General features: G+C 46.3%; 1 protein-coding gene across 3 annotated transcripts in view; it reads left to right on the top strand.

Annotated features, from left to right (window-relative positions):
* TMCC3 (transmembrane and coiled-coil domain family 3) overlaps positions 1 to 26,418 on the top strand; it is a 295,227-nt gene that overhangs the window by 63,886 nt on the left and 204,923 nt on the right. The window contains exon 1 of one of the 3 annotated variants that reach the window (XM_069629807.1): positions 16,925 to 17,267. The exons of the other annotated variants lie outside the window; for them this stretch is intronic. Coding sequence (XP_069485908.1) covers positions 17,211 to 17,267 — 57 coding nt within the window. The 5' untranslated portion in view covers positions 16,925 to 17,210. Of the gene's footprint in view, positions 1 to 16,924; positions 17,268 to 26,418 lie in introns of those variants that run through there. 3 annotated transcript variants of the gene reach the window in all.

Here is a 26,418-nt window from a genome sequence, read left to right as displayed (position 1 = left end):
CACAGGGCGAGATCTTGAGAAAAGGGCGCTTGCTCCGGCAGCTTCTGACGTGTAATTGCATCAACATTCTGCATGACTGTGCGGCCTGCAGTAATTGGCAGATGCAGGCCTGGCTGCACCACCACACAACTCTCTCCTTAATTGGCTGTTAGCAAACACGGAGCCTGGCTGTACTCGCTAGCCCTGCCAAAGGCAATTACAGCTGTGTTCATGAAATCAGCATTCAAGGACCATGTAGGCCCACAAACCGGTGGGGTAGTGTGCGTGGTGGTCAAAATGAGGGTGTGGGCATCCCGAAAGCGCATCTGCGGTACGAGACCATGCTTCTAGCACATGTGTGCGATACAAGGGCTGGAAACCTACCCAAGAATGTCGTACTAATTACCGCAATATTGTTCGCTGGCATACAACCGTCTTTTTGTTTTCATACAGGCATTTTGCACCTATTATGACTGTCTCGCAACCTTGTAACTTGGAACCATGTTCTTGCAACTAGTGCCTACAACTTCGTCTGTAAAAGAGCCCCTCTTTTTGGTGGTGACAAAAGAAAGTCCTATAGACAATAGTGAGCTGCTGTATCTAATCGCAACTCTCACTTACCACATAGTTTTATTAAAAACACCATTGTGGTGAGAAGACCCACTCCACGGAGGGCAAATAGTCGTATGAACCTATAGAGCCACGTGGACTGTCTATGCATAGTCATAGGTGATATTTAGAAGTTGACTGGTTGTAGCAAGAGGGCAAGTCTCTCCCACCTATCCCTTTTTACCCAGGGCTAGATCACACCACGAAGGGAAAGGGTGTTCTCCCGATGAGGGCAAGCGTTGAGGCTACACCGTAACAGTGTGAGAAAAGTTTTCTCCGGCACAAAGTAAGCCATAGATGTCTGTTTTGTGTGATATTATATATGAGGGTAATAGGGACATGAGATCCCAGTAATGAGGTCTAATGTCGTCAGAACAAACATCTCTGTAGTGTTTCAGCTCAATACATGCCAGCAAGGACTGAATGAATCCATCCAGTGGCAGGAACTGGCCGTGATGGCCTGCTAATCGCCGCACTAGGCACCTGTCTTTTCCACAAATAGGAGGCCTATACTTTGATGGTGTCCATTAGGCCCGTTCCTTAACACACTGCAACACCGCCAGTCCCATAATTGTTGTGTCAATACCAATCTTTCCACCTGTGAGATTTTCTAATTGTCAAACATGACTGAGTCGGCCCAGTCTGCCATGATGCACAGCACGACACACGGTGGCACAAACCCTTCCTTCAACAGCTACATTAGATGGGCATTTGCACTACATCGAGACGCACAGGATAGACTTTCTGTCCACCTCCGATTCCCATAGGGATCTGCTAGCCCACCGACGTTAATGCGACATCGCCGCGCATTTAGCAGTCCGCAATCGTAAAACTAGAATGCCTTGTCCAGTCCTATTTCATGCTGGCACATAGAAAAACATAAGGAAAGCATGCGATTATTGAACACGCCCTATGCACATTGTGAGCACTTACACCATCACAATATGGCTGCCTTATTCTGACTTCGCACACTGGGGCTAACCCATTCCACCACACCCCCTGTGACGTACGCGGAACCACTTTTAGTCCGCGGCCGCCATGATTGTTCGATCTATTCCGCCAAGCATACAGTGGTCAATACAGGTCAATAGAACTACAAGAGCTGCTCAAGTAACAGCACTTATTCATCGTTTTTCTACAACTCACTGTGGCTATACCATCTGGGCAGCACGCCAACTATACCTACAGGTCTTAACACCAATGATAATCTATGGCCTGGAGGCATTGCAATTGATAGAACTGGACTGGCTTCAAATCCTTGAAGGAAAATTTTGGAAAAAAATACTCGGTCTCCCGGGCTGTATCCCAATGGCCATCCTTAGATTAGAGCTCGGCCTTACTTCCTGGAAGTCTCTTGTACTCAGGAAGAGAGCCGAATTATACCTAAAAGCAACACCGGACACAGCCAATTTATTGTTAGTGGCGATTCATTGTGAAATTAACAAAGCATCCTCATATCCTTTTATGAAAAAGAACATCGTCAAATATCTTGAAGAGATCGGCTGGATCCAAAAACAACAAGAGGTCTCCACTCCTGTGTTGAGAGCGTTAGCTAAGAAATCTGAATTGCACGATTGGATTAGCAATTTTGCACACTTGGAAAACCTAAAGCGCTATAAATTTGTGCAATTCATGAATTACACTCTCAAGAAGCCATTGCCATATCTGAATCTATGTCCTTCGCCACGGCTACGACGATTTATCCTTTTGTTAAGGATCGATCAGTTGCCTGTACTGGCCATAAGTGGGATTAAGAATAATCTCCCCTTACCTGAACGTTTCTGTAGGTTGTGTAAGGACAGAATGAAATCAGAAACGGGCAAACATGTTCTTACCAGATGTGTCGCTATGATAAAGGTCTACACATCATTTTACACAGATTTTGTCCATAACATGGAACATGTTGGCAGTAATGAATTCTGGCAAAGAGCCGTTAACGCAAAGGGAAACGGAATGAAATTATACATTGCCATGTATAATGTTTGGATGACTGTCGAGAAATTATTGGGCATAAACATATAGCGAATTGTCAACTCATGGATGCTCTCCTTCTGTTTTACTATGAGAAAGTTTTTATTAGGAAAAAACTTTATAATTTTCCCACCAGCAATTACTATTTGGACTTGTAGTCTTTAATACGTAAAAGAATTAATATTCATCCACTGGTGGATTACGAACACATCCGTACATCCTTTTAACTTTGAACTTTGAATGTAACTCATTTCTCTTTTTATGCTCAATTCTTTTTTCTTCTTCTCCCTTTTTTTTTCGTTTATTCTGCTTATTTTGCTCCTTATGTTATTATTTTCTTTTCCTTATTCATTTAATATGCTAGTATTTATTTTTTTGTATGATCAATTGTTTTTCTTTTGCTGAATGTAATTTCTTATGTCATGTGAAAAGATTTTAACCCTTTACACTATATATAGATATAGATGCCCCCCCATATTAATATCATTTTCTAAACCCCCCCCCCCCACACATATATATGGTGTAAGGGAGGGGTTAAAACGTTTTTAAAAAGTCAGCATTTTCGGCCGTCGCAGTTCCCAGGTCGACATTTTTGTACGATTCCAATACAGCAGTCCACTGGATCGCGCACACCACAGGTAAAATATGACCTCTTTAGAATACAAACTTCCCATTCACTCGACACGCGCAGTCTTGTGTGAGTTTACCGGCCGCCTTGCAGCAGTTACCACTCTGTACCTCAGCAACACGGACCAATCCCAACTACGAAGTACATCGACTGACTTCTACGCTGCCCCTGAACTTACACTGATTGTTAGTGTTACAGGTGGGAGTACCCTCATGCTTCCGCACAATAGATTGTAGCTGGTTGATCCCACATAAAACTAACATCACTTAGACCACCAGTTAATGGTGCGTGAAAATGTCCACACTGCAAACGGTAGCAGTAATCTGTAAGTATGCACCCAGATTGTGCCCATGTTCCGTACATCACCATAACCCTCACCCTCCCCTTTTCCGCTTTCACCCCTTGTTCCCCCCCCCACCCCCAGGCTTACCAGAGTATACGCACTGCCACGTAGTCAGGTGGCCAGGCATACGTTTGCCAGTTCAGATCGAGATTAAATCGATAGTTAGTTTGATTAACAATGTGTTTTAACTAGATGCGAAATTAAGAATCCTTTGCAGCCATGGGTTTTCTAATTCCCAGCCTTCCATATGTGCTTTTGTCTACCTGTAGGGGACGGACGTGCTCGCCCATAGTGTCTCACGTGGAAGCACGCTGGAATCTGAATTACTACCAATTCTTATCGTGGCCCTGAAGAAGATGGCTTAATCGAACCCGCTGTCGAAACCGGTTGACCTTTTTAGGTCATGAGGGCTCTCGTGACCTTTCTGATATCCCTAACATCAAAAGGGATACAAGAAACCTAAACTATAGCCAACACTCACACTTAGTGAGCCTTTTATAATATCCCATGTATATGGGTTTCCTTAACATATTGACGTGTTGAAATACACCAATCGTATTTGGCAAACCATAAGCCTTAGGGTGAATAAAATTACGAATAGAAATCGGCAGGTTACAAGTTGTTGTGCCAGCATGTAGAGCTGCTTCGACAGAATCGAATAACCAGTTCTGCCAATGATAAACAGCCGATTGGATGTGTCTCTTTGCTAGCCTGTAATTGTTTTTATTGCATATGTATTCTCTAACCATTGGTAGCGTTGATGGACAGTTCTCCTTGGCTATCCCTGTTAGATAGGCAGTTCACCCCCCTCCACCTAGGGCCCGGCACTCCTGTCGGGGACAGGGTGTTCTTCCTATAGGGGCAGCAAGCACATTGGTGTCTTAAACTGGCGTTTGTTTATTATGTGACTGATATACGCACGTTTGATCTTTTTTCTCCCAAAGAACCGTTGATATCGTGATACAGGGCAAATATTTACCAAATGGCCGATTGACAAATACTGTGTTTCAGAATGTGGTGGGAAAAACAAAGCTGTTGCCATGGGACAGACTCGTGAAAGAAAACACTGACCAAATATCTTCTTATCAAGCTGGGGAAAATGGGTTAAGTCCATATTAGTGTATTAAGGCCCTCCTTGTTCGATGGGCTCTTATATCTCAGGATTGACAAAGCCTTTTGGGTAATTTCTTCAAATCTGATTAGTGCTGCAAAAAAAGGGGGATTACAAAGTGTCGGGCGGTAGCAAGTAATTACATGGACATCGCTTAATTATGGACATTATGCAATAAAGCTTTCCAGTAAAAGAAAGTTTACATTGTGCGCTTGTCAGCTGCTTGCCCCAACATCACTGTAAATAGTTCGTCTCAGAAGATTGGAAACAAAGGGGGCGATCGGATTTCCTGAATGTAGGGGGTTGCATTGACTAATAATCTAGAGTGTTGATCTTCGGAATTGGCGCTACATTATCTTGCTGTGATCTTGTTTCATGTGCATAAGAGGAATGTTAATTCCACCCTCTTATACCAAATCATATATTCCTTTAGTTGCCCGCCGCTCTTTGTTGTGACTGAAGGCCTTTAAAAAGTAGCACCCACTAAAGCGAAGGACTGCCCCCATCCACAACACTACAGGGTAAAAGCACTTTGAGATGCCTGGTCGTCTCGGGAGGATAGCTCAGGGGCAATGTGCTCGCCTTGGAAGCAAGACGACGCTGAGCAACACAGGTTCTATCCCCGGGTCCGCGCTTAGAAACCTCGGGTATTAGCAAATAACCAATTCCAACAATTCTGCCTAGCGCCTGTGGCGTTGCTAGTCGGGTCTTTTGATTTTAGTCCTGGATAGAAGCTCGGGGGCAACAGCCAAAAGGCTAGCTAGCCCCGAGTCCCTACAGTCCCGACATTGGCGTAACCCCGGATCCTTTCCAGACCTAGCAACACACCCTGCTAGTGGCCATCTTTGCCAGATAAGGCAAGCACCCCCAAATTGAAAGTTATTGACTGCATCTCAGCATTACTGGGCAGGCTGGACTGCGCAGGGGTTTAGGAGGGAGTCTTGGCCTGCAGGGATCACTCTGCTACCGTCCACCGGCATAACGTCCCCAGCCCCACCCCGACATCCCTTGTGTGCAGCCATCTCGCTAGGACCTTCAAAGAACTTTGTCTCCTCTGTTGGACCTCAAACCTTGGAAGTAGGATCTTAAATTGGGGGATGGGACTCCTTTTCTTTTGGGGGGGTAATGAGGTGTAAGTGGTTCGCCTCCCACCCAACCCCTTTTTTAAGCTTTCAAGCATAAGGTCCCAATAAATCCCGCCCTCCCCAGAGCTGAGGCATGGTGTACGCTTGGGGTTTCCAAGTCCAGTCCTCGAGTTTTCCAATCACATCAGGGTTTTCAAGGTCACCAGTGAGTTTCATGGACCCCGATGCAGACTGATTCTATTCAAATGTATTTCGTGGGAATGTCCTGATGTCAAGGAGTGGATCCAGCTCAGAAGGATCGGGCTTGCAGATCCCGGGTCTAGATAAAGTGCAACGGTTCATCCGGGCTTCGCCCCACACTGGTTTACATGGACTGTGGCAATGAACGGCAGTATTTGGTGACTTGGCTGTGATGGTGACAGGTTGGACATTTGGGACCAAGAGTACCCAAAGAACAGAGGCTCAATATGGTCTGCATAAAGGGGTGGGCCAACTTAAATATGAATAGAAGGTTCTCGAAAGAAAAATGGAAAAACATAGGGTGCCCTTCCTCCACAACTCTCTTATGATGGCTGTCCCAATCTCAGGGTGACGGTCAGGCTTTGGAGTCTGCCATTGCTGTTCCAGAGATACCTCACTCCTCCCTAAGGTTGCCGGCTCCAGGATGCAACAAGCCTTATTCTACCCTTTTGAGACCAGGTGCAGCCTTTCCGGAGTCCTGTACCCCAAGAGTAAGCCAGGCTTTGTTCTTCAAGACCGTCTGGGTTCTCGTACAGATGGAGTTGGTATCAGCCAGGACAGGCAAAAGGACCAATCTCTACTGGTCTTCCTTCCTGACTTCAAGCTCCCCACCCCCTCTCTAAACGATCACGCGGCTTCTTGGCACCCCGCTGAGACAGCCTTGCACCTACTAGACCAGCCTAGGGCCTGACAAGGCCCTCTGGAACCTCCTACCTCTAGCTGACTACTTTGCTTCTGGATGTCCACCTCTTCAATTCCTTAAAGTTCTGGTCCCTTTCTCTAGTGCTTTTCTTTTTGCTTTTCCATTCCTTGTCAACCCCTGGCCAATATGTCTCACTTTCGTATCATCCTCTGTCTACTCCCTCTCGCTTACTCCCTCCTCCTGCTGATCTTTCACTCTCTTCCTACAACTACATGGGCCTGTTATTGCTACCTTCCACTCCACTCTGGATCTTCTAATGTTACACCTTCCTTTAACTTCACTCCTGGTTTTGCTACCTCCCTCCTTTCCTCTTTTCCTACTACCGCCTTCCACTCCATTTCTGGTTTTTCTTTCACCCTCTTTCTCTCCTGTCTTTCCGCTTTTACTCTCACCAGTTTCTAGTCTTCTGTAGAGGTTACCTCCTCTTCTCCCCGGCTGCCACTTCTCCAGCATCACTCTGAAGAAGCTGGAGACAGGAGTGTGCTACAAAGTCTCTGTAGCAAATCACCCCTCCAATGTTCCCTTTCCAGCTTTCTCCAAACAGGTGCCCCTTGCTCCCGTCAGCTGCCGCACTGAACCGGGCTTCCTGGCTCATATAGTAAACTGTCCCATTTCCCTGATTGGAACTTAGGGCTGGTGGTCTACAGCTGTGAGCCGAAAGGCTTGGATTGGCTGGGCACTCTCACCTCTTGATGGTCAGAATTGGGCTCAGGGGGCTTGGCTAAATCTATACATGGTGGCCATTTTGAAACATCATGTATGGAGTGGCTGAAGAAGCTGCTTGTTTGGACGATATCCTGCTGTGCTGCTGTTGGGAAGGAAGTGTGTTATGAGGTCTATAGGGGTATTCCTTTTTTCCCCCAAGATCTTCCTGTCTGTGAAGGATTCTTCTGTGCCTTCCCTGTCCCTGAAGGGATAATGTAATTTCCATGCTCCATTCTTGGTGTCCCAGTTGGGAGAGAAGGGCATTGTGGGAGATGTAGTCCATCTGAGAGTAGTTGCCTGTACAATTTGGGTATTTGGGCCCCGAGACAGGTTTCCACCTGTCTTCCCTGGCGTAAGTGACCAGAATTGGTATTTTGCCTGGTTTATCATCACCCTGGTGCCTAATTCCGCTTCCAGGATACGGTCTAGGTTTTGTTTCGGGTCCTGAGGGGCATTTTGTGAATTTTCTATAACTGCCTTAGCTAGGTACCCGGCTCCCTAAATCGCCTTACTTGTGATTAGCGTAAGAAGTTCCAGGCAGGGAACTTCATCACAGTTATCAGCTCAAGGATGAGGGCGTAACTAAGAAGTCCAATATTGCCCTCGTCCAATATATGTTATATATTTTTTCTTTTATCAATGAAAGCTTTTTTTCGTGCCTCTATTAGGACGAAAACCTGATGTTGCTCCCCCAAACTATAATGTTCATCAATAAATGACGGAAGGTGAGAGTCTGCAATCTTCTCCAGAATGTTCATACACAATTGCACGGTACTGCTGGGGCAATAGTTAGTACTGACTCTAAGGTCTAAGCCTCTTTTTGTTTTTCATGAACCATAGGAGTGACTCAAGACATTGTGTAAGATATCTGGGGACTCGGACTTGCTGACGGAGGAGTTGACAAAATCGGCGATAATGGGGGGCCAAAATGTACATTCTTTTTCCACACAACAAATGATGGCACGGGGTCCTCCAAGCATTGAGTCTGCTTTTATCTTAGTAACTGTTTAAATGGTGTCATCCAGAGGTTTGAAATTGTTCTAGGTGCGAGCCAGGCACGGGGCGTATCATTATCCAGAAGACTTCTGATATTTGTGGCCTTGATAATATTCCTGATTTTAATAATCTTCTCCAAGAAACACTCTACTGTGTTGCTCAAGGCAGCGCTCTGAGACCTATGGGTATGTAGCGCTATATAAGAAATCTATTAACTGAGTTTTAAACAGGTGATCTTGAAATACCAGTTTTATCGAGATCTGGTTAAAAATCCTCACAGGGTCTTTAGAGGAGTGCTTTACTGGGGGGACATCTACTACTTACCTGTAGGGCAAAAGAAAGAGGTGATGGCTGCAAGTTTTAGAATTAACCATAACTACTGGCACAGCTGTGGGCAACCCTCCAGACCATCGTTATCCAGCCAGGCCATATGCAATCGATCTTGGCCCCACCCCAAAAGGAGCCGTGCAGCCCGAACTGCTTGGTCAAATCCCTTCGGCACGAGACCACAAGCATCCCCGGACATGTTTCGGCCTCCTGTAGGGTTGCTCCCCCCTTTTGGGGAGCACAGGTATTGCCAAATCCTAGGAAGTGTGTGCACGGTGATGCCACCTATCGCATCAGGGATATCCTGGTAGACCGCTCCCTGGATTGTAAACAGGGAAGTGAGAATATGATATTAGATTCCAAAAGGAATTTGGTACTCAACAGGTTGTCCTAGATGTACCCGGTTATTTCAAGACTTTGTTCTAATTAACATTCACTGCCAATCACGTATTCTTATCTTTTCTGATAAGCTATGTATTGTGGACCAATGAATTTAATTATGTATTTTAATTATCGTACTTATTATTAAAGTTGTTGTTATCATTTTTTAATACCGTCTGGTCCCCTCTCCTTCCTGTAGATGTTTTGAGATTTGCACCTGTATCGCTAGCTGTCTTCCACTAGATTTGTTATTGACCCTCCTGGATTTAGACCGAGTAGTTGCTGCCAACGTGTTTTGTACAGTGATCTACCGGGTTTCCTCCTTTTTTCTACTAGTTTACCATGGTAGGCTACACGTCGATGAGCAAATCTGTGTGCTGTTGGCAGGAAGGGGAAAGGTGTCTGATGCACTCTGGTGTCGGCCCCTAATGGGTTTAATGAACGGGGCCACATGAGAAACCCACGCAGAGATGCTAGCTCGCCTGCACAGTGAATGAATGAAAGGTGCACTGCGCTAGCATGCTCGGTGAAGGTAGTCCGAACTGTGCTTATCTCGCCGCCATTTGTTGCGTCTTGGATGAGGGCCTGACTGCGTGTGGGCATGTAAAGTGAGTTGTAGCTAGACTGACGAAGAGCAGCTGAAATGACATACGGACACCTAGATGCAAGTGGCAATTGTGGTGCGCAATGGTGCAGGGTTCTTTATTCTACCACCAAGAGCCCCCTCTACACCCCGCCATTCCTCAGTAACTCCTCACTACTAAAACCTTGCAGCCTTACACCTCCCACACTCCTCCTGCGGCCTCCTACGTCTAGTGTACTTAACAGATTCAGACCCTATCCATCTATCAGCCACGATGCTGTTAATCTTTGCACTCCACAATCCAGGGACTGCCCATAGGACTAACCTGCCCGGTCGGTGCCAAACCAAAACAACATAGATTTTCACATCGACACACAGGTAACGGGTACTTCCAATTTGCATCCATCAACACCAAAGGTTTCTGCATCTACCTTCCTGCTATCCAACTAACGCACCTTGACAACCTTTTAGAGCCATGCAAAGCAAAGCCAACCTCATTGGTGGATCGGCGCTATATAAGACCACTTTACATTAAACCAGCATTACTCGCCACTTCACGACAGTGGACGCCGGCTGTTCTGGCGTCGCACATCATAACATTGGTGAGCGGGTAAACAGACAGGACTTATTTAAGCTGCCTCTATGCATTTTAGTCCAACAACTTTTAACTTTCCGTTTAATGGTTACCGTAGCATACTCTTTCCAAGGCACATCTACACTATGGAAACACACTACAACTACACTAAAATCAGCATTAATAAAATTGTTACTGATTAGTCACTAGGGTATACTACTTTCAAGAGCAGTTTCAAATATGTCTCGGGAGGATAGCTCGGGGGCAACATGCTCGCCTTGACAACAAGAGGATGTGGAGCAACACAGGTTTGATCCCCGGGTCCGCGCTCATAAACCTCCTGAATATTAAGCGCATTATAAATAACCTATCATATCATATACTTTCTCTGTATATTTTCTTGAGCACAACAGGTCACTGAGAGGGGCACTTCTGAACTTTACCAGAGGAGCGTAAATGGGAAACATCATTAAATTACCTCTGGCACGGGTGCAATAAAGTCCAGCTAGCTTAACCTTTTTAGGATTTTTCACGAAAACCTCTTTCTAGGATTAAACTTGATATTGAAATGTGGAGAGATTTCAAGGGGCTGTGCTCATCCATGGCGTTGGGGTATCCCAATTTTTTCAATTGAAATGGGCCACCACATCTTGGGGTGCCTGGTGCACCCTGTGACCCTGTTACTCTGTCAAAGAAAGCTTAATACCTTTTTTAAATGGTCCTAAGGCTTCAGCCCCCTCCTGGCTAACTCCTTTGTTCTGCCATGCAGAGGCCAGCAAACCCGCCCCATGATGATTTGCCGCTACCCCTCCCCTCCATCCAATGTTTTATCTAGGCCTTTGCCACAGAAGGACGTTTTGGGGCTGATGGTATGCACATATTCCTTAACAACGCATCAACCTTCACAAATTGAAGTGTGTGTCACTTTAAATATGTACATAGACCTCTTCGAAAATGTGAATGTACTGACATCCATTTTTTTTTTTTCCCCAACTCTGCATTTTCCTAGGGCAGGGAATAGGCTTGCAGATGATCGAATTCCTGCTATACACCCCGGTGATAAAACCATGGAAATCCGCTGGAGTTTGCATTAGGAAACCTCTACTGTTATAGTCTATGCACCACACAGCTGCCTGAGGCAGGGTTTCCCAGCTGTACGGTAGACAATGGGCACCCGAGAACCCCATGCATCTTCAGCTGGCCCTGGCTGTGCCAGCCTTCTAATTGCGTTGGGTCCTGCCTGTGCCTATTGTGAAATGAATGGATAGATGAGGATGAGATTGGCCTGTGGCAGATCAGTGCCGACCCCTGACTTTTTGGGATCAGGAGGGGCTCCTCTGGTTCTCTGGGGGGCTTGTATTATAATCGGTTAACTTTTAATGCGCTTAATACCGAAGAGGTTTCTAATCGCGGACCCGGGATTCGAACCCGTGTTGCTTTGTGTCGTGCTGCTTCCAAGAGGAGCGCATGGCCACGGAGCTATACTACCCGCGCCAATGTCGGCCATCTGCTTTGTGTTCGGTTTAGCACCAGTGCTGGCTGTCTCTTCTGGAACCTGCTTGTTATTGGGTGCGTTTCTCATTTACATATAAAGCCATTGGGCCTTTTTTAGCATGACCTGTCCACCTCAAATGTCTGGGGGTTTTGTGTTCTTTAAATACTTAAAAAAATATTTTAGGGTGACTAATTGATGGTAATTTAACGTCGAATTACAGTAATAAAACACTGTTGCTTTAAAAAAAGTTCTATACAATGATATAATCGGTCTTAAAAAATGAAATGCCTGCCAATGCACGTTTTTAAAAAAAATATATATTTTTTCATTCTTTTTTTAAATGCTAATAAGTGCTTCCAGAAAGCTAGATTGGAATTCCACATAGAGGACTTAATGTAGAAGCTTTTGGAAATATTAATACAATTATTAGTTCTTGACAAGTATATGTATTTTCTGTCAAAAGTTAAGTAAGCAAACCTATTCTGATACAAAACTGCATACATTTTTTAAAATAGTTCTTGGATTTCAAATCTAATATTCTGTGTATTTGTTTGTGTTTTTTTTTTTTTTTTGTAATTTATTTTTTTATTTAAAACTGGACATTTCCCCATGATGGTCTTGCACTGCCACAGCAGTAAGAAAAGTAGGCCGGCACTGTTCGCCCGATGCCAGCCCCTCAAGCACCATACAAAATGGAGACCAACACCACTTTGGATTAAACCAAGGAAAGTGATGCGCGCAGCACGTAACCAATATCGCTCTCCTGATTTAACAATAAACCTCGCATTTCGTTCCCAAAGCGCTATTGGTTAAGGGCTACCTGCAGCACCTTGCTTTAAATTGAACTTTTTAAAAATATCAGAAAAAAATACCTCGGGTTTCCCAAATGTGTTAATCTGATTCAATGAACGTGTGTAGGTGGGGGGGGGGAGGGGAGAAGATCGCCAAAGGGAAAATGCCTCCTTCCATTGGCTGGACTAGCTTAGTCGCGTGGGATTACAGAGGATTCTCACGGCCCGGGGTCCAGCATCTGAGAACGCCTTCCTAAACCTTGGCCAACAGGTTTTCCTTGCGCTTTGCTTGGCTCGCCTAGTGGTAGCTGTGGTTTAATGGCCAAGGCCTTCTCTCGGCAGGGGAGAGCGGTGGGAGTGAATGCCAAACAACACAGTAATCCTTGGAAACATATAGGCTTAGTACTTCATATAAGATACATAAAGTTGCTGACGCAGGTAATGTCAAGGTTAATTTGGGGGTCAGAAACTCTTGTGGTGTTTGGGTCTGACCCTATTCCTTGGGGTCAGTTAAACAATCCAGATACCCACCAATTACTCAAGCAACAAGTTACAAAGTCAGGGAGTACCTTGGCTCTTACGTGTGTAAACGCCAAATTCGGTGTCATCTTCTGATTGGCCGAGTGTTCATGGGTTACTGGTCCTGAGGCTGGCCTGTTCACAATGGTGAAAATAGGACTCCAGTTTGCTGTTAGTGCATATACTCTGAAACACTGTGTCCCTTCTCAAGTACATGCAACTTCGCCGTCTCATGTCCCTAACAATTTCTGACCATTGCCAGTCAGTACTCCTCTGTTCCTCGCTAGGTGAGCGGTCAATGGCTGGGGTTCCTGTTCTGTGGTTGTGTAGCAGCACCTCCGGGTGGTATAGATCAGGTCTTCCAGTACAAATGATCTGCTCTGGAACCGGTGCTGCAGTGCTGAAGGGATGAACTGCGGCAGCTGGGGTACGTTGTGGGATGTCCGGTTCACTTAATGCGCACCTCCAGTAATGCAGACCATCTACTAGAGGCAGTCGGATGGGGGATCGTCTGCTTGGATTCTGTGAGACCAACTAGTCCCTGGGGATCTGTCATCCAGGTAGCCAGGACACAGCCATCACTTTTGGATCTGGTTCCTGGGGGTGGACCAGTGTGGGAGGATCACCTGGGTGAGGGGCTTGTGGGAGTGGGACACTGGATGGGAGACGCAGTATCCCCTTCCCTATAACACCTTTACTCCATCCTATCAAGTAGCATATTTAGGAACTTTACTCCCCCCCCCCCCTCCCTTTACAACATAAATACTTTCTCACGGACAGCCCGCTATCAGAGAAAATGGACTAACATCCAAGCCGAATACCTGGTGTGTCCCAATACAATGGTCAGGCAATTAATGACCATCACACACACCTGACTTCCATTAAGCTTCCCCACACGGATTAAAGGCAGAGCACAAGAGCACACGCTGGGCGAGGCAAAGCACATGAGGAAACAGCAGTTCCATGATGCCAGTTTAACAAGAGGAGAAAGACAGCGAAACAGAATGGGATTGCAAGGACCTTTTCTGCAAGGAACCGTTGCTTCCATGAGCCCTCGAGATTGTTAGGCGTAAGACGAGGAAAGCAGGCTAAAGAATACCGCATTGTGTGTCGGAGATAACGGCCCTCCCACATCAATAATCAAGGTGGGGATAATAACTAGGCACCATGGTACTGTCTTTAGCTCCAAGGTTAAAGCGTTGTCAGTGAAATCTGCACAGACAGTAAGTTGAGGAGGCCGATACAAGACCGGTCTGTGTTGAAGCCAAGGTTGCAAGCGGCAACATTGTATGGCGAGCGCTGGAACGAACATTATTTGAAATATGTGTGATAAGACTCAAGTAAAGTTGAACTGCTGATGAGTGATTGAACTTTGAAACAAAGATACGATACCTTTGACAGAGTGGTCCGGCCCCACGTGTGTGCTCAATCAAAGGTTTCTGCAAGGTATCCAGCTGAAAAGTGAAAGAGTTGTAGAGAATTGTGAATCAAAGTGGTCCTGCGACGGGTCACGCAAAATCCTGCGCCCAATGGAAAGTATTCAATGTTGATACAGTAAAGAAAGTTGTGGCAAAGTTGATAAAGTTGATCCGAGCCCGGCTGAGGGAGATCAATTGGAAGCTTTGTGTTAAAGTGGGTCTGAGCCTGGTAGAGGGGCACCCGGGGTGAACAGAAAATCACCCGAGAATTTGTATGTGTCAAATACTAAGAAGGTGGGTTTGAGCCTGGTAGAGGGGCACCCGGGGTGAACAGAAAATCGCCAGAGAATTTGTATGTGTCAAATACTAAGAAGGTGGGTTTGAGCCTGGTAGAGGGGCACCCGGGGTGAACAGAAAATCGCCAGAGAATTTGTACGCGTGAAATCATAAGAATAAAGGAACTGTGTTTGTCGTATTGCAGCAGGCCCTCTGAAAAAGAGACTTTGAATGGCAAAGCCACTTTGGCACAGAAGGCCATGATGTTGAAGTTTTGAACTGCACCCTCGTGCCAGAGAAGCCAGAGTGTGCTAAATTCGAGTGTGCTACGTTGTCCCGTGCTGAATACGTGGGGAAGGGAAGCCAACGGCTTGAATATCCTGACCTATCATTTCTTGAAAACTTTTCTTTTGCATAACATTGTTTCCCACACTATTTGTATTTAGAAGTAGGGATTGACAATAGGTTTATTAGTATAGGCCCTTTTATTTTGACAAGACACAACTAGGACTGCGTTATTATTTGGTGGTCGTAGCTTGCTCCGATCTTTAGACTTAGGTTTAGAAAGGCGTTTATCAAACCCAATGGAAGTTGACTAAATACCTTTGAACTGTTATCACTTGTGTCTGTCTTACTGTTTGATACTATGCCTTCCTTACCCAACCTTACTTTTGGGTTTCATCTTTATTGTAACTTGTCTTATTCTAGGGTAGCAACTCCTGGCCTCTTTCTCAGTCTATTCTATATATTTGTTGTATAGCGCCTCACACCCGTAGGCCTCAGGGCGCTAAAGTCGGTTGCTGATGCTCTTGGTGTTTGGCGTTTCTGCTTCTTCATGTCCCATGCACTCAGGATGTGCAGCGACAATTGATCCTTGGAGGCCAGGCCAAAGGAAGGGATCACCAGCTGCTTGTTTCCCTACTGCAGGTAGAAGTCTGGAGTCCACAGACACTGGGCAGAATTGCCACCCCAGAGCAGAGCTTGGATGATTGCACATGCTGTCATAGGGTTGGCATCTTCAGTGCTTTGTGACGCTGCCCCAAGGTTTAGAAGGTGAGGATGCAGAACCTCAGGTTGAGTAAGATATGAAGTGGTAGCATTGCCCCCCCCCCAAAATCACAGGTTGGCATTCAAACAATTGATTGGCTGCCGCCCAGTCACCGAGGGCTGCCAAATTCCACTTGTGTGTGTGCTTATTCATTGACTTTCCGCCTGCATGCTTGAGTGTAGATGTGGAGGTGCACGTGAGCGGCAGGGACTCTTATCGAGACCTCACACTGACGCGGGGCAGGCTCCATGGGAGCCGTCTCTAAATAAGAGAGACCGGTTGAGGGCATTATTGGGTGCTACTCCTCATCACTGATTGGTTGTCTTGGGGAATTTGGAGTTTCTCTTGCAGTACATTCCGTCGAAGGAGAATGTGTTTCTTTTTTTTTTTTTTTACACTGGAGTTTGCTATATATATATATATATATATATATATATATATATATATATATATATATATATATATATATATATATATTGGGTTTATGATATGTTTGTTTATTTATAACGCGCATAATACTCAGAGGTTTCTAAGTGCGGACACTGGGATCGAACCTGTGTTGCCCTGTGTCGTCTTGCTTCCAAGGCGAGCATGTTGCCCCTGAGCTATCCTCCCAAGGTTAGTGAAATGATTAATGTAGGGAGTTTAAGGGGATTTAGGGGTTTCTCCCCCCCCCCCCTCCCGCATATATATGTGGCAAAATCGACCTGTCAAAAATTATTCGAGGTATTCTCTCTGGAAATGTTTTCGAGCAAATCACCCAGAACTTAGTTCCCTATTTGCAAAATGCCTTGTACGCCCTTTCACCCAGTCTAGCTCGTCCGCCCTTGGAGCCATCAGAGAGGAGCAGTCCTTTTACAAAAAATATTTATTTGTTTTATTGGAAAATGAAACTTGGCGTTGACGAAAGAGGGTCTTTTATGCCTGGGATCTCATTTTAGCTGTAAGCACTTGCTCGTGAGTGCTCATCCGGAGGGGAATGCGACTGATTACAATGGCGGCCTTTCAAATGACTGGGGAATGCTGCACGATCAGCGACGTCGCTGCTGTTTCGGTGGCGGCTCATCGACTTAACTGGTTCTTCAGGGAAAGCACAGTGAGACCCAGAATGATGCCCTCTCGTCTCAGAAGATCACACTCAGTTTATGAGAGAACTCTGTGTGTTTGTGGAGCCCAGGTCCATGAAAGGAGTTTTTCGTCTTGGGCTAAGGCACGCTTTGCCCTCCCTCTTGCCACTCTGTTCTGTGCAAGCGCCAGAGACATTTGCTGCTTGTAAAGGAAGTTTGGTGCCCCTCTGATAGGGGTTCTCCAGCTGGCCGGCCTACTGTGGCCATGCCGTAGAACGCACCCTGATGTCACCGTACCAAGGAAGAAGATCCCGGCGCTTGAAAGACCTAGCGTCCATTCACCAACCACCAAAGATAGCGAATGAGACGCCTCGCCCGACTCCTGCAGCTTTCTCCTAGAGAAGACCTTCCAGGAGGGGTAAGATTTTCTCCATTATGTGGGGGTGGTGGTGAGGATTTCAGGGGATCGCATTTATCTGAGGTGAATGGCAATTCATTGTCAACCTCAGATCAAGGCGTCGATGACCAGATTGAGGTTCTGAAGCCACCAGCCACTTCATGGTTGAGCGACTGGTGTGCATTGTATCAAAAAGCTTCATTTCAGTGTTGGAGACTTTAATGCATGGGCTGTTGAGGTTCTTGTGCTCTTAGTCGGCACGTTCCAGTTTCCTGTTTTGCGGTTCAACTCCATCGACTTGGATCAGGATTTCCGAATCAGTTGCGTAGTGTTGGAATGGCACTATGAACCGGGCTAGTGCTCTCGTGTAGGCATTCACTAGCCAGTTTGATATGGCTAAACCTTGCGGGATGCCCTGTTACAGCACTTGGCTGCTCTTGAGCTCGGTCCGCGCTTTAAACAATACAATAAACTAAGTGCTGCAGTGTGTTGGCAGTGGTGCAGTGAGAAATTGATCAATTTTCATTTGTGGCATGCATTTTGATAGCAATGATTTATCCATTTTAGTGAAGTCCTACTTCGGCTGAGGGTGTGCTATCGATGGCTGTGGCAGGATTTAGAAGAATTGGGGCGGCAGGCTCAATTCTAGGTGTCAAGGAGAAAGTCCTAGAGTGAATAGTTGTACATGCCGGGTTTTCAGGATACCCAGCATTAATATTCATGAGATCAATTTTTGCGCAATGATTCTAAATGTACGCTCATTTTCCCTCATTAAAAGGAATGTGGCATATCCTGAAAACCCATCAGGGTTCGGGCCCCTGAGGCTCGGAGCTGGACAACCATGGGTTGCAGACACATTGTTGCCAGCAGTCCCTTCTAGGAAGCGTGTCTGTTCTTCCGTTATCCAGGTGGAGCTTTGTGATGTTTCTGGGTAAAGTGTAGGACCTGCAGTCAAAGGCTTCCAAGACCATGTGTTGTCATGGAACAAAACCACCATTGTCTATCTACTCCGTCAGGTAAGGCACTGGTTTGTCAGCAAGGTTTAATCTTTTCCTGGCTTGGAAATGTTGCCAGATCTGTGTGTTGTGTTTGCAATGCCTCGTTTCAAGCGCCTTGAAGTGGAGCAATAACTCCCTGCCCAACCCTGTGACTTAAGTGCACGTGGCCGCCGGTGGAAAGTGCATCGTGGTTTTCCTTAATGCATTTGCTTTTCTGCTGATTTTTGTGGTTATTGATTTGAGTGTGTATCAGACATGTGTGGGGAGCTACTGAGGAATGCTTGTTGTCCATCGGCGGGGGCACTGTAACAGCTGGTTGAGTCAAGAGGTCCCTCGCTGTGGTTAGGCACGGTCATGAGGTAATTTGATGATGCGGGGGTTGTTCTTGGTGACACTCAGCTGGCTTGTCGAAACCCGGCCAAGTTGTCCAACTGCAGGCCCCGAGGGCAGGGATCCTGATGGCTTTTCATGGATATCCCCCATGAATATTCATGAGGAAACATTTGCATACATTTAGAATCCTTGTATGCACATTTATCTCATGAATATTAATGAGGTGTATCCTGAAAACCCGGCATGGACCCAGCCCTCGAGGCCTGGAGTTGGACACGACCACATAGTGAGTAAACCTGACCTAAGAGTTAGTAAACTGACGTGAGTGCTTTGCGGGTTGAGCGTGCAAGTAGTCCGTCCTTCTGCCGCATTCAATAGGTGGGGCAGCACAGCTGTTGCAGGTGTTGAATTTAAATGATTGATGTTGCCCTGAGATTGAGGGACCTACACCAGCTGTTTAAAGAACAGTAGGTGAAAAAGAAACCTACTCACGAGGGGGCAGTAATCTTTAGTCTCCTATACCTGCGATTCCAGGGCAGGCCTAACCTTTTCACCCTCTCCAGATCTGGAGCTGGTTTGGCGTTGTCCAGCAGTTATCTGGACTACAGCACGGTTGCTCACACATCACATGACAGTGGTTGTACATGGGTCGGCAACCTTGGGTTCTGCAGGGGTTTTCGACTTTGACCCCCATGATCCCTCGCCATTGATTATGATGGCTGGGGCTGATGGGAGTTGGAGTCCAAAACATCTGGAGGGCCAAAGGTTGCAGACCCTGGTCTAGACAGTTGGAGAGCTGCCAGCCGCTTTCAAGCTGTTGTCTCAAGCTGGTCATAAGCAGCAACTATCTGGGGGCATACCCCTGGGGGAGGACCTTGTGTGTTTTTCAAACTGCGATGATGAACAGCGCCAAGACGTAATTTAGTTAATTGTGTGCTCAATAAATGATTCTGTGGATCTATGGTGATACAAGGGGGAATACTCCCTTGAAGCAGCTTCAAAGCACTGTAGGGGGTTGGGGAGGGGGGTGGGGTAGTCTCCGGAATCTGGCCAACTCCCTCATACTGTCCCGCAGGGGAACCCCAAAAGGCTTCCATGAAAGGAGGAGATATGGTGAGGATATAAAACACAAGTAACTCTGCACGATAGCAGGTTCCTGCTCAAAAGTGAGTGGGAACTGACCCAGCAAAGAAAAGGCGGGACTGTGCTCCGCACACCGGAAAGGCAGGTCCACCAGTATAGACCTCACCATGCACTTGGTGAACATATCAAATGCAACATCCATGGAAAAATAGTGCGTGTGTGTGTGGGGGGGGTAGGGGGATGGGCGGACTTGCACTTTCTCCTCGTGTGGTGGTCGTTATCCTTTGGGCACAGATATATTCCTGAAAACGGATTTGGTGGCAAAGTGGCAGGGCACCTTTTCAACCTGAGTCTTAAATCCGAGGGCGGTGTGTACCATCAGTGTGATTACACTTGTGCAGTGTCACCCAGGCTGTCCAAACAGCGTGCTGCCTGGTTGGCAATGTTAAGTTCTTGGCTAATGCCTGTGATGCCAAGCGGCTGCAATTTGTCTGCCAGCGTGACCATGAACGTGGCAAAGCAGCCACTCTGCAAGGTATCCCGCCTCTCTTAGAAGCAAATGTATTTTTATTTTGTTTTTGTGGGGGATCATTGGTGCGACAATCTTCTGCTCCATTCCAAAGTGTGCTATGTTGGCTTCTCCATTCCATTATGTTGGCCGTACCATTCCAAAGTGTGCTATGCTGGCATGAGTAATGCATAGCATTCCCTCGAAAGCGTGTAAGAGTTGGTGGTACATTGACCGGGGAAGCAGGATTGTTCGATTGCTGGATTTCCTGCCACTTTGATCCAGGTGTGACGTGGTTGTTTTGCCTTTAAAGCAGTGCTTTAATGCCTTTGAACAATAGTTGCACTTAAGTCCCCACTACTGTGACCGTCAGGGGCGTAATTTCACCAAACTGCCAGGGGTAGCGGAAGTGACATCACATGACCCTTGACCTCTGATGACATCACAGGAAGTGATGCCATTTGACCCCACCCCAAAGTGACAGCATGGGAAGCACTAGAACATGACCTTTCACCCCTTTAATGATTCTAGCAATTATTGCATAGAATTCCACAACGACAAATTATTTGTTATTCCTATTCTTTCTTATTTAGGGTCACTGCTCAAAGTGTTACACTGTGGAACCCCCTGTTTTTTTAAAAAAAAAAATGTTTTTAAGAGGGTTCAACATAAATTCCAGCCTCTCCAAAAACAAAGAGCCACAGGGCACTGGCCACAGCCCAGGAGCTTCAATGTGAAAATGAAAATATATGGGTAGCAAGGGAGACCACCGGGGTAGCAAGGGCGACCTCCAAATGATGTCCCTGGTGACCGTATTATTTAACGATGAGCTTAGCCTGAATTTTAAGTTCCACCCGTTTGTGTTTTACACGCGAGCTTTCAATATTAAACATGCCTGTGGTGAGAACACTGGATAAAGCACTTTATGGGGGTGAGGGATGCAGAGGATCGAGGCAATCGGCCATCCTCTACTTCTCCCTTTTCCATCCCGTTTTGACTTTAGCTACTTTCAGTCACAAGCGTCGCAATGCGTTTTTCAATCGCAACGTTGTGACTTCTAAGACACTTGCACTTCAGTCTCCCATCCGTAATCCCTTTCCCGCAGGGACCTTTATACTGAAAGTGCTACTCTTTACTATACCTCTGCCCAAAATAAAAACCTCTCCTTTGTGTTTCATTTAATCTTTCCATTGTCCTGTAATCTGCGGATCATCCCACGTTTCCTCTGTGCCATGCACTCATGTATCTATGGGCTTTGCAGACCAGACTGGTAATAAACTAGGAGCTGCCCATGGGGACACCCCCGTGTCAGGTGCGGGGGCAGCAGAGGTAGCTGGAATGGGCAGCTGTAGCATTGGACGAGGGGCCCTGGAGGGTGAGGAGTAGTTTGGAGTGGACCGATTAGTGGTTGGTGAGATGTTCTTTGGGGTATCTTTTTATAAGAGCGGGTAAGGACAACTTTGGTACCAGGAAAAGGCCAGTTTCCTGATTTATTTGTTTATTTATTTCCCCCATCTTGCACTTCTTTGATCCTAGTCTGGTAATGTCATTGCTTTTTCCCCCCTTACCCATTGGGGGAATTTGAGGATCAATTCTTTGCCCTCTTTTAGTGTTTCTCTAGGCTGCTAGTCTCTCTCCTCTTTTGATGTTCAATGCCGCTACTGAGGGTGATTCCGGTATCTCCGCGCCCTCCCAGCCTGTCCATATTGTTCGCTTATCGCTTATCGCGCTTCGCCGCTGTAGCTGAGAGGAGAAATGGCCCCGTTCTGCGCTCGTTTTTATCGACTCTGGAGCTCTGTTCATCTCATTGGCAATTTTTAGCCCTATTGTGCGTGAAACTCTCCCTGCTGGCGTCGGTGAAATGAGGAGAAACTGGTGCAGCCGCTCTCGCCGCCCTTAGCTCAGAATCCAACCCGCTTCATTGAGCTCACAAGCTTAATTATTCAAATTATTCTCTGCCGCCGGGATCAGGGATTTAAAATCCGCAAGAGCAGTCTATCTAGTCCTCTTGTGCTCGGGCACTGAAATTCTGCCTGCTATGCCAGAAAGGATACTGCTGCCAGTACCCGGAAAAGATCAATACTCTACCAACTAATCTGCCCCATTTCAATGTATTCTTGTTTTTGTAATGGCTCAAGTTTTAATGACTAACCATCACTTACACCTTCAATGCCTCTTCCTTTCTAGAGCGTTGCTAACTTGGATCATCACTATGACCTTTTAATCCAGTCCTCATTGTTCAGCCATCAGCACTTTGCATGCTGGGACTCGCAGTTTTTCGTGTTGCATTATAATAAAAAGCCAGAACTGGGTTAAAGCCATAGTGTTGATATGAGGCCTTTTGATTGCTCTTGTGCTCCCCCTAACCCCTGTCCCATACTATTTCCTTACGTTTTAAGAAAACAAAAGATATTGATTTTCAGTCGCTTAGATTATTCTAAAATAATGTTGCAACACTCAGAGTGAAGTCCACCCCGTCCCCCTAGAACATTTTCAAGGGACTTCAACATTGTCCACAGATTAAATTGGGAATGCCCACACGTTCGCACCCGAAATCTCGTGAGGTGGACATCCAGGTATTTTGGACTTCAGGTGCCATCAGCTATAACAAATGGCGAATTGATTTGTGGTCCAAAACATCTGGGGGGAGGGGTGGATCACACAATGAGTAACAAGATTGTCCAAAAGGTATTTGATCCATTCTTTATAATGTAGGTCACAGGTCGGAGCATTCCAAAGTTACGCTGGAAGTCGAGCAAATTAAGAAGGTGATGTCCCTTATTCTGGACCAATAGTCTGCAGTACCAAAATATGTACAGGGGCCCAAGTCACACTGCTAAAATTACCTTATCCTGAAATATCTGGTTGCAAGATATTGACTTGAGACTGCAGATATCAAAACAGATAGTTCCTTCTGTAGAATTTAAAAAATAAACACTACTCTTCTCGCAGGTAGTCCAACTTCATCTTGATAGTGTTTGTTGATTATAAATTGAAAAGATTATACAAATTGGCACGTAATCTGCGCTCCTTATTCAGTAATGCATCACAATTGATGCATAATGTGTTTTCTACACTTTTTTTGGATCTATATTCTTGCTGCATGCCAGTTTTGCCAAGTCCGCCTTCCTAGGCCCTCTCACAATACTTTTATTCCCAGGTGCCCTTCAGGCAAGGGTCACAGCCAGGATCCTTGTATAGTTGGGATACCCCAGCACTCTTCCCCGCCATCTTCTTCTGCTAATATGAGTACAGATGACCACCCACCACCATCTGCCTTCCACAACTCTTTTTCTGGGAGCCAGCAACGACCTTCCTGCTGCCCATCTGCTCGCAGCCCAATTTCCACTCTCCTGCACGTCGGCCAGAACAGTCACACGCAGAAGAGGCGCAATTTACCAAAATGGCCGCCACGCAGTTCATCAAAAGCAGGCATGCAGGAACTTGTGCGAAAGTGGGTGTGATCCGTGGAAACCATCCCATCCTCGTCGCCAATGTGATACGTGGAAACCCCAGGCTGCCCCAGTCACTCAAGCACGCACCTGCACACATAAAGACTCGGACACGTCTTGCTGTTCTGTGGTCGAGGCGGCATCTGGCTGGCACGGACTTCCGTTTATTAACAGCGCATACGTGGCCCACACCGAGGCTCGCCTATGCGCACTACAATGTGTATCGCTCCGTAACATTGTAGTTCAACAGTTTCTTTCGCAGAATTTAATTGTTTGCATGACCGTAGTATTTGTTTGTCTACTCGCTCGGATTTCTTGAAAAGTTGATTTTGTTAACAATCGCCCCATCGGAAATCCCGAGCATTCCCGCAGGAACAAGTGGTAAAGAGTAGCTTAATGCCGTGGTGCACGTGATGCACACTTCATGGCAAAATTAGCCTTTGCTCTGTACACATGTCCGACCATGGATGAGGATAATATTTATTAGCAGCTAGGGCAGGGGGTCCAGCCAATCAAGTTCCTTGGTTCGCGGGACGATACTCCCGATCTCAGCCTGAGTTCCATGGAACCCGATGGCTGCATTCCCTACCCGACCATCTTCTCCACACCCACCCACCCATTCCCCCTTTATTTATTTTTTACTAATCCAATCCCCCGTTCCCAGCCCCAGCTACCCGCTTGTGGCGGCGCAACAACTTGCATCTCGCTTTTCTGGCCGCCATGGAAATGGAAGAGGGGCCACACAACCATAGCGTCCTGTTATTTGAAAGAAAATACTTTATTTCTTTTTTTTTTTTTTAACACCCCAGGTTAATAATAGAATTAATTTTGAGTTGGCTTCTCTTGCGCCTTTAACTTGGGCTGCCAGGCCGATACCCCCGCTATAGCCCGTGGAGTGAGTTACTAATGCTGCAGAAAAAGCCATTATAACAAGTCGAACCTTTCTGTACATACTACGTATCGAATGAGAGCACAAGGAAGCCGGCGTGTACGGAAAGGCTCCAAAATGGCTGCTCTGAGGAGATGATGGGAACCATGTGGGGAGGAGCCTTTTCGCCGGTTACTGCAGACCCCTTGTGGTTGCTCTAAACATTTCCCTCCTGTTATTAGTGCATGCTGTGGCCAATTTGTGTACGCCATTCTGGAATGATCCGCGCCGAATAAACTGCACGCTGAAGGCAGTCCTGCGATCTGTGGATTTGAAAGGAATCGACATGGGCCTTTTATTTAGGCCTAAAGGACACCTATTATTTCTAAGACGTTCTAAGATTGGAGCTTGTTGACCCCTACAGTGACGATTCGCACTAGACTGGTAATGTTTATGCCACAGAAAAGGCGGCTGCGCATGGATGCCCTGTGGCTAAGCATCTGATTATACATTTTGGTCCTTTATGCAATACTATGTAAGCAGAGGCAATAACCAGTGAATACCCCGCAGATATAACCACCGTGCGGGCGGTGGAAAAAATAATCCTTACGTTATTGGTTGTCGCGCGACGCAAAATGATGTGAATACATCCAGGGCGTAATCCTGTGCAGTCGGAAATCTTACTATGTTTCCTGTGACCTCTCGATGGCCTTTCTGTTATCAAGGTTACTATTTCATGTTGCCCCTCATTTGAATGCAGGAAGATCGAGAAGCCGAGGTTCCCATTTTACCTGCATGCAGTGTGTGAAAAATGTGACCTTTGGAACGGAAGGAGTACACTTCTTTGACTGAATCGGTGTCTTATGGCAGCAAAATGTGCATGAGGCCAAGCACTGTGGAATTGGTCTAGCTTTTTATTTGTGATGCGCTCCAGCCACAGTAACGCTGATTGGAGCACACGCTCACTGGGCTCACCCCGGGAGCAAAATTGGGGGAGACTTGGAGTGAAAAGATTATAATTAAATTAAGTGATTTTAGTCTGCAGGATTTTTTATTTGTAGTGTAATGGGGGTGGGGGTGTTGGAAAAGGGGTGTTTTTATCAATTTCGGACCCCTTAGTGCAGGGCTGGGCGGGGAACATTGCGCCGACATCCTAAAGGTATGGCTGGTGAAGTTGTACACCCCCTTTATTTCTCGCAGACTTTACAGGCCACCACCTCTAATCGGTCGCAGGAGCTTGACCACAGCCCTAGCAAACGTGCCGTTCGAGCCATGATGGCTACCTGGCACAGGCGCCCGGGCTACGAAACCAGGCGGAAGACCTACTTTTAATCAGCCCATTGAATGCATTCGTCTCTAGCAGTGGCCTGCAATCTTTGGCTCTCAAGATGGTTTTGGACTACCACTCGCATCAACCCTAGGCCTTCCGCCCAGTCGGTGGTGAAGGAACGTGTGAGGTGTTGCCCAAGGCATCTGGAGCGCTGCATGTTGCAGACCCTGTTCTGTAGGGTTCTCGACTACTTTCCAATGGCATTGAACTACGCACAGTTCTTGACTTGTGAAGAACAGTAAACCGTTCTTACCTAATTTGAGCTGGCGGATATATATGGTTTTGTTTGGTTTTTTGGAAGGGTTTAATTTCTTATTGCTTAGATATAACTGCCAATTAGTTGTCTGTGTCTTGATGTTATGCTGGTAAGATAAATTCATAAAACAAGATTGAAATGAAATGGTTCCATGTTTTAAAATCGTGGCAAAAATGGCTGTGGACACAAAATATCATGGCAAAAAGGCTGTGGTTTTGCCGCTGCAATCCAGGTAAAGGATACGGGGTGAAACCCCCGCAACCTCAATACCCAGTATACCATTTAAGGGGAGCGGGGGAAGGAGGACACCCCTGCTCCCCTTAAATGCTGTAATGGGATACACC

This window comes from Ambystoma mexicanum, chromosome 12, assembly GCF_040938575.1.
Source record: "Ambystoma mexicanum isolate Mex_15411 chromosome 12, UKY_AmexF1_1, whole genome shotgun sequence".
Taxonomy (NCBI): domain Eukaryota; kingdom Metazoa; phylum Chordata; class Amphibia; order Caudata; family Ambystomatidae; genus Ambystoma; species Ambystoma mexicanum.
The sequence above is the reverse complement of the archived record's forward strand: the minus strand, read 5'-3'. Positions and strand labels throughout refer to the sequence as shown.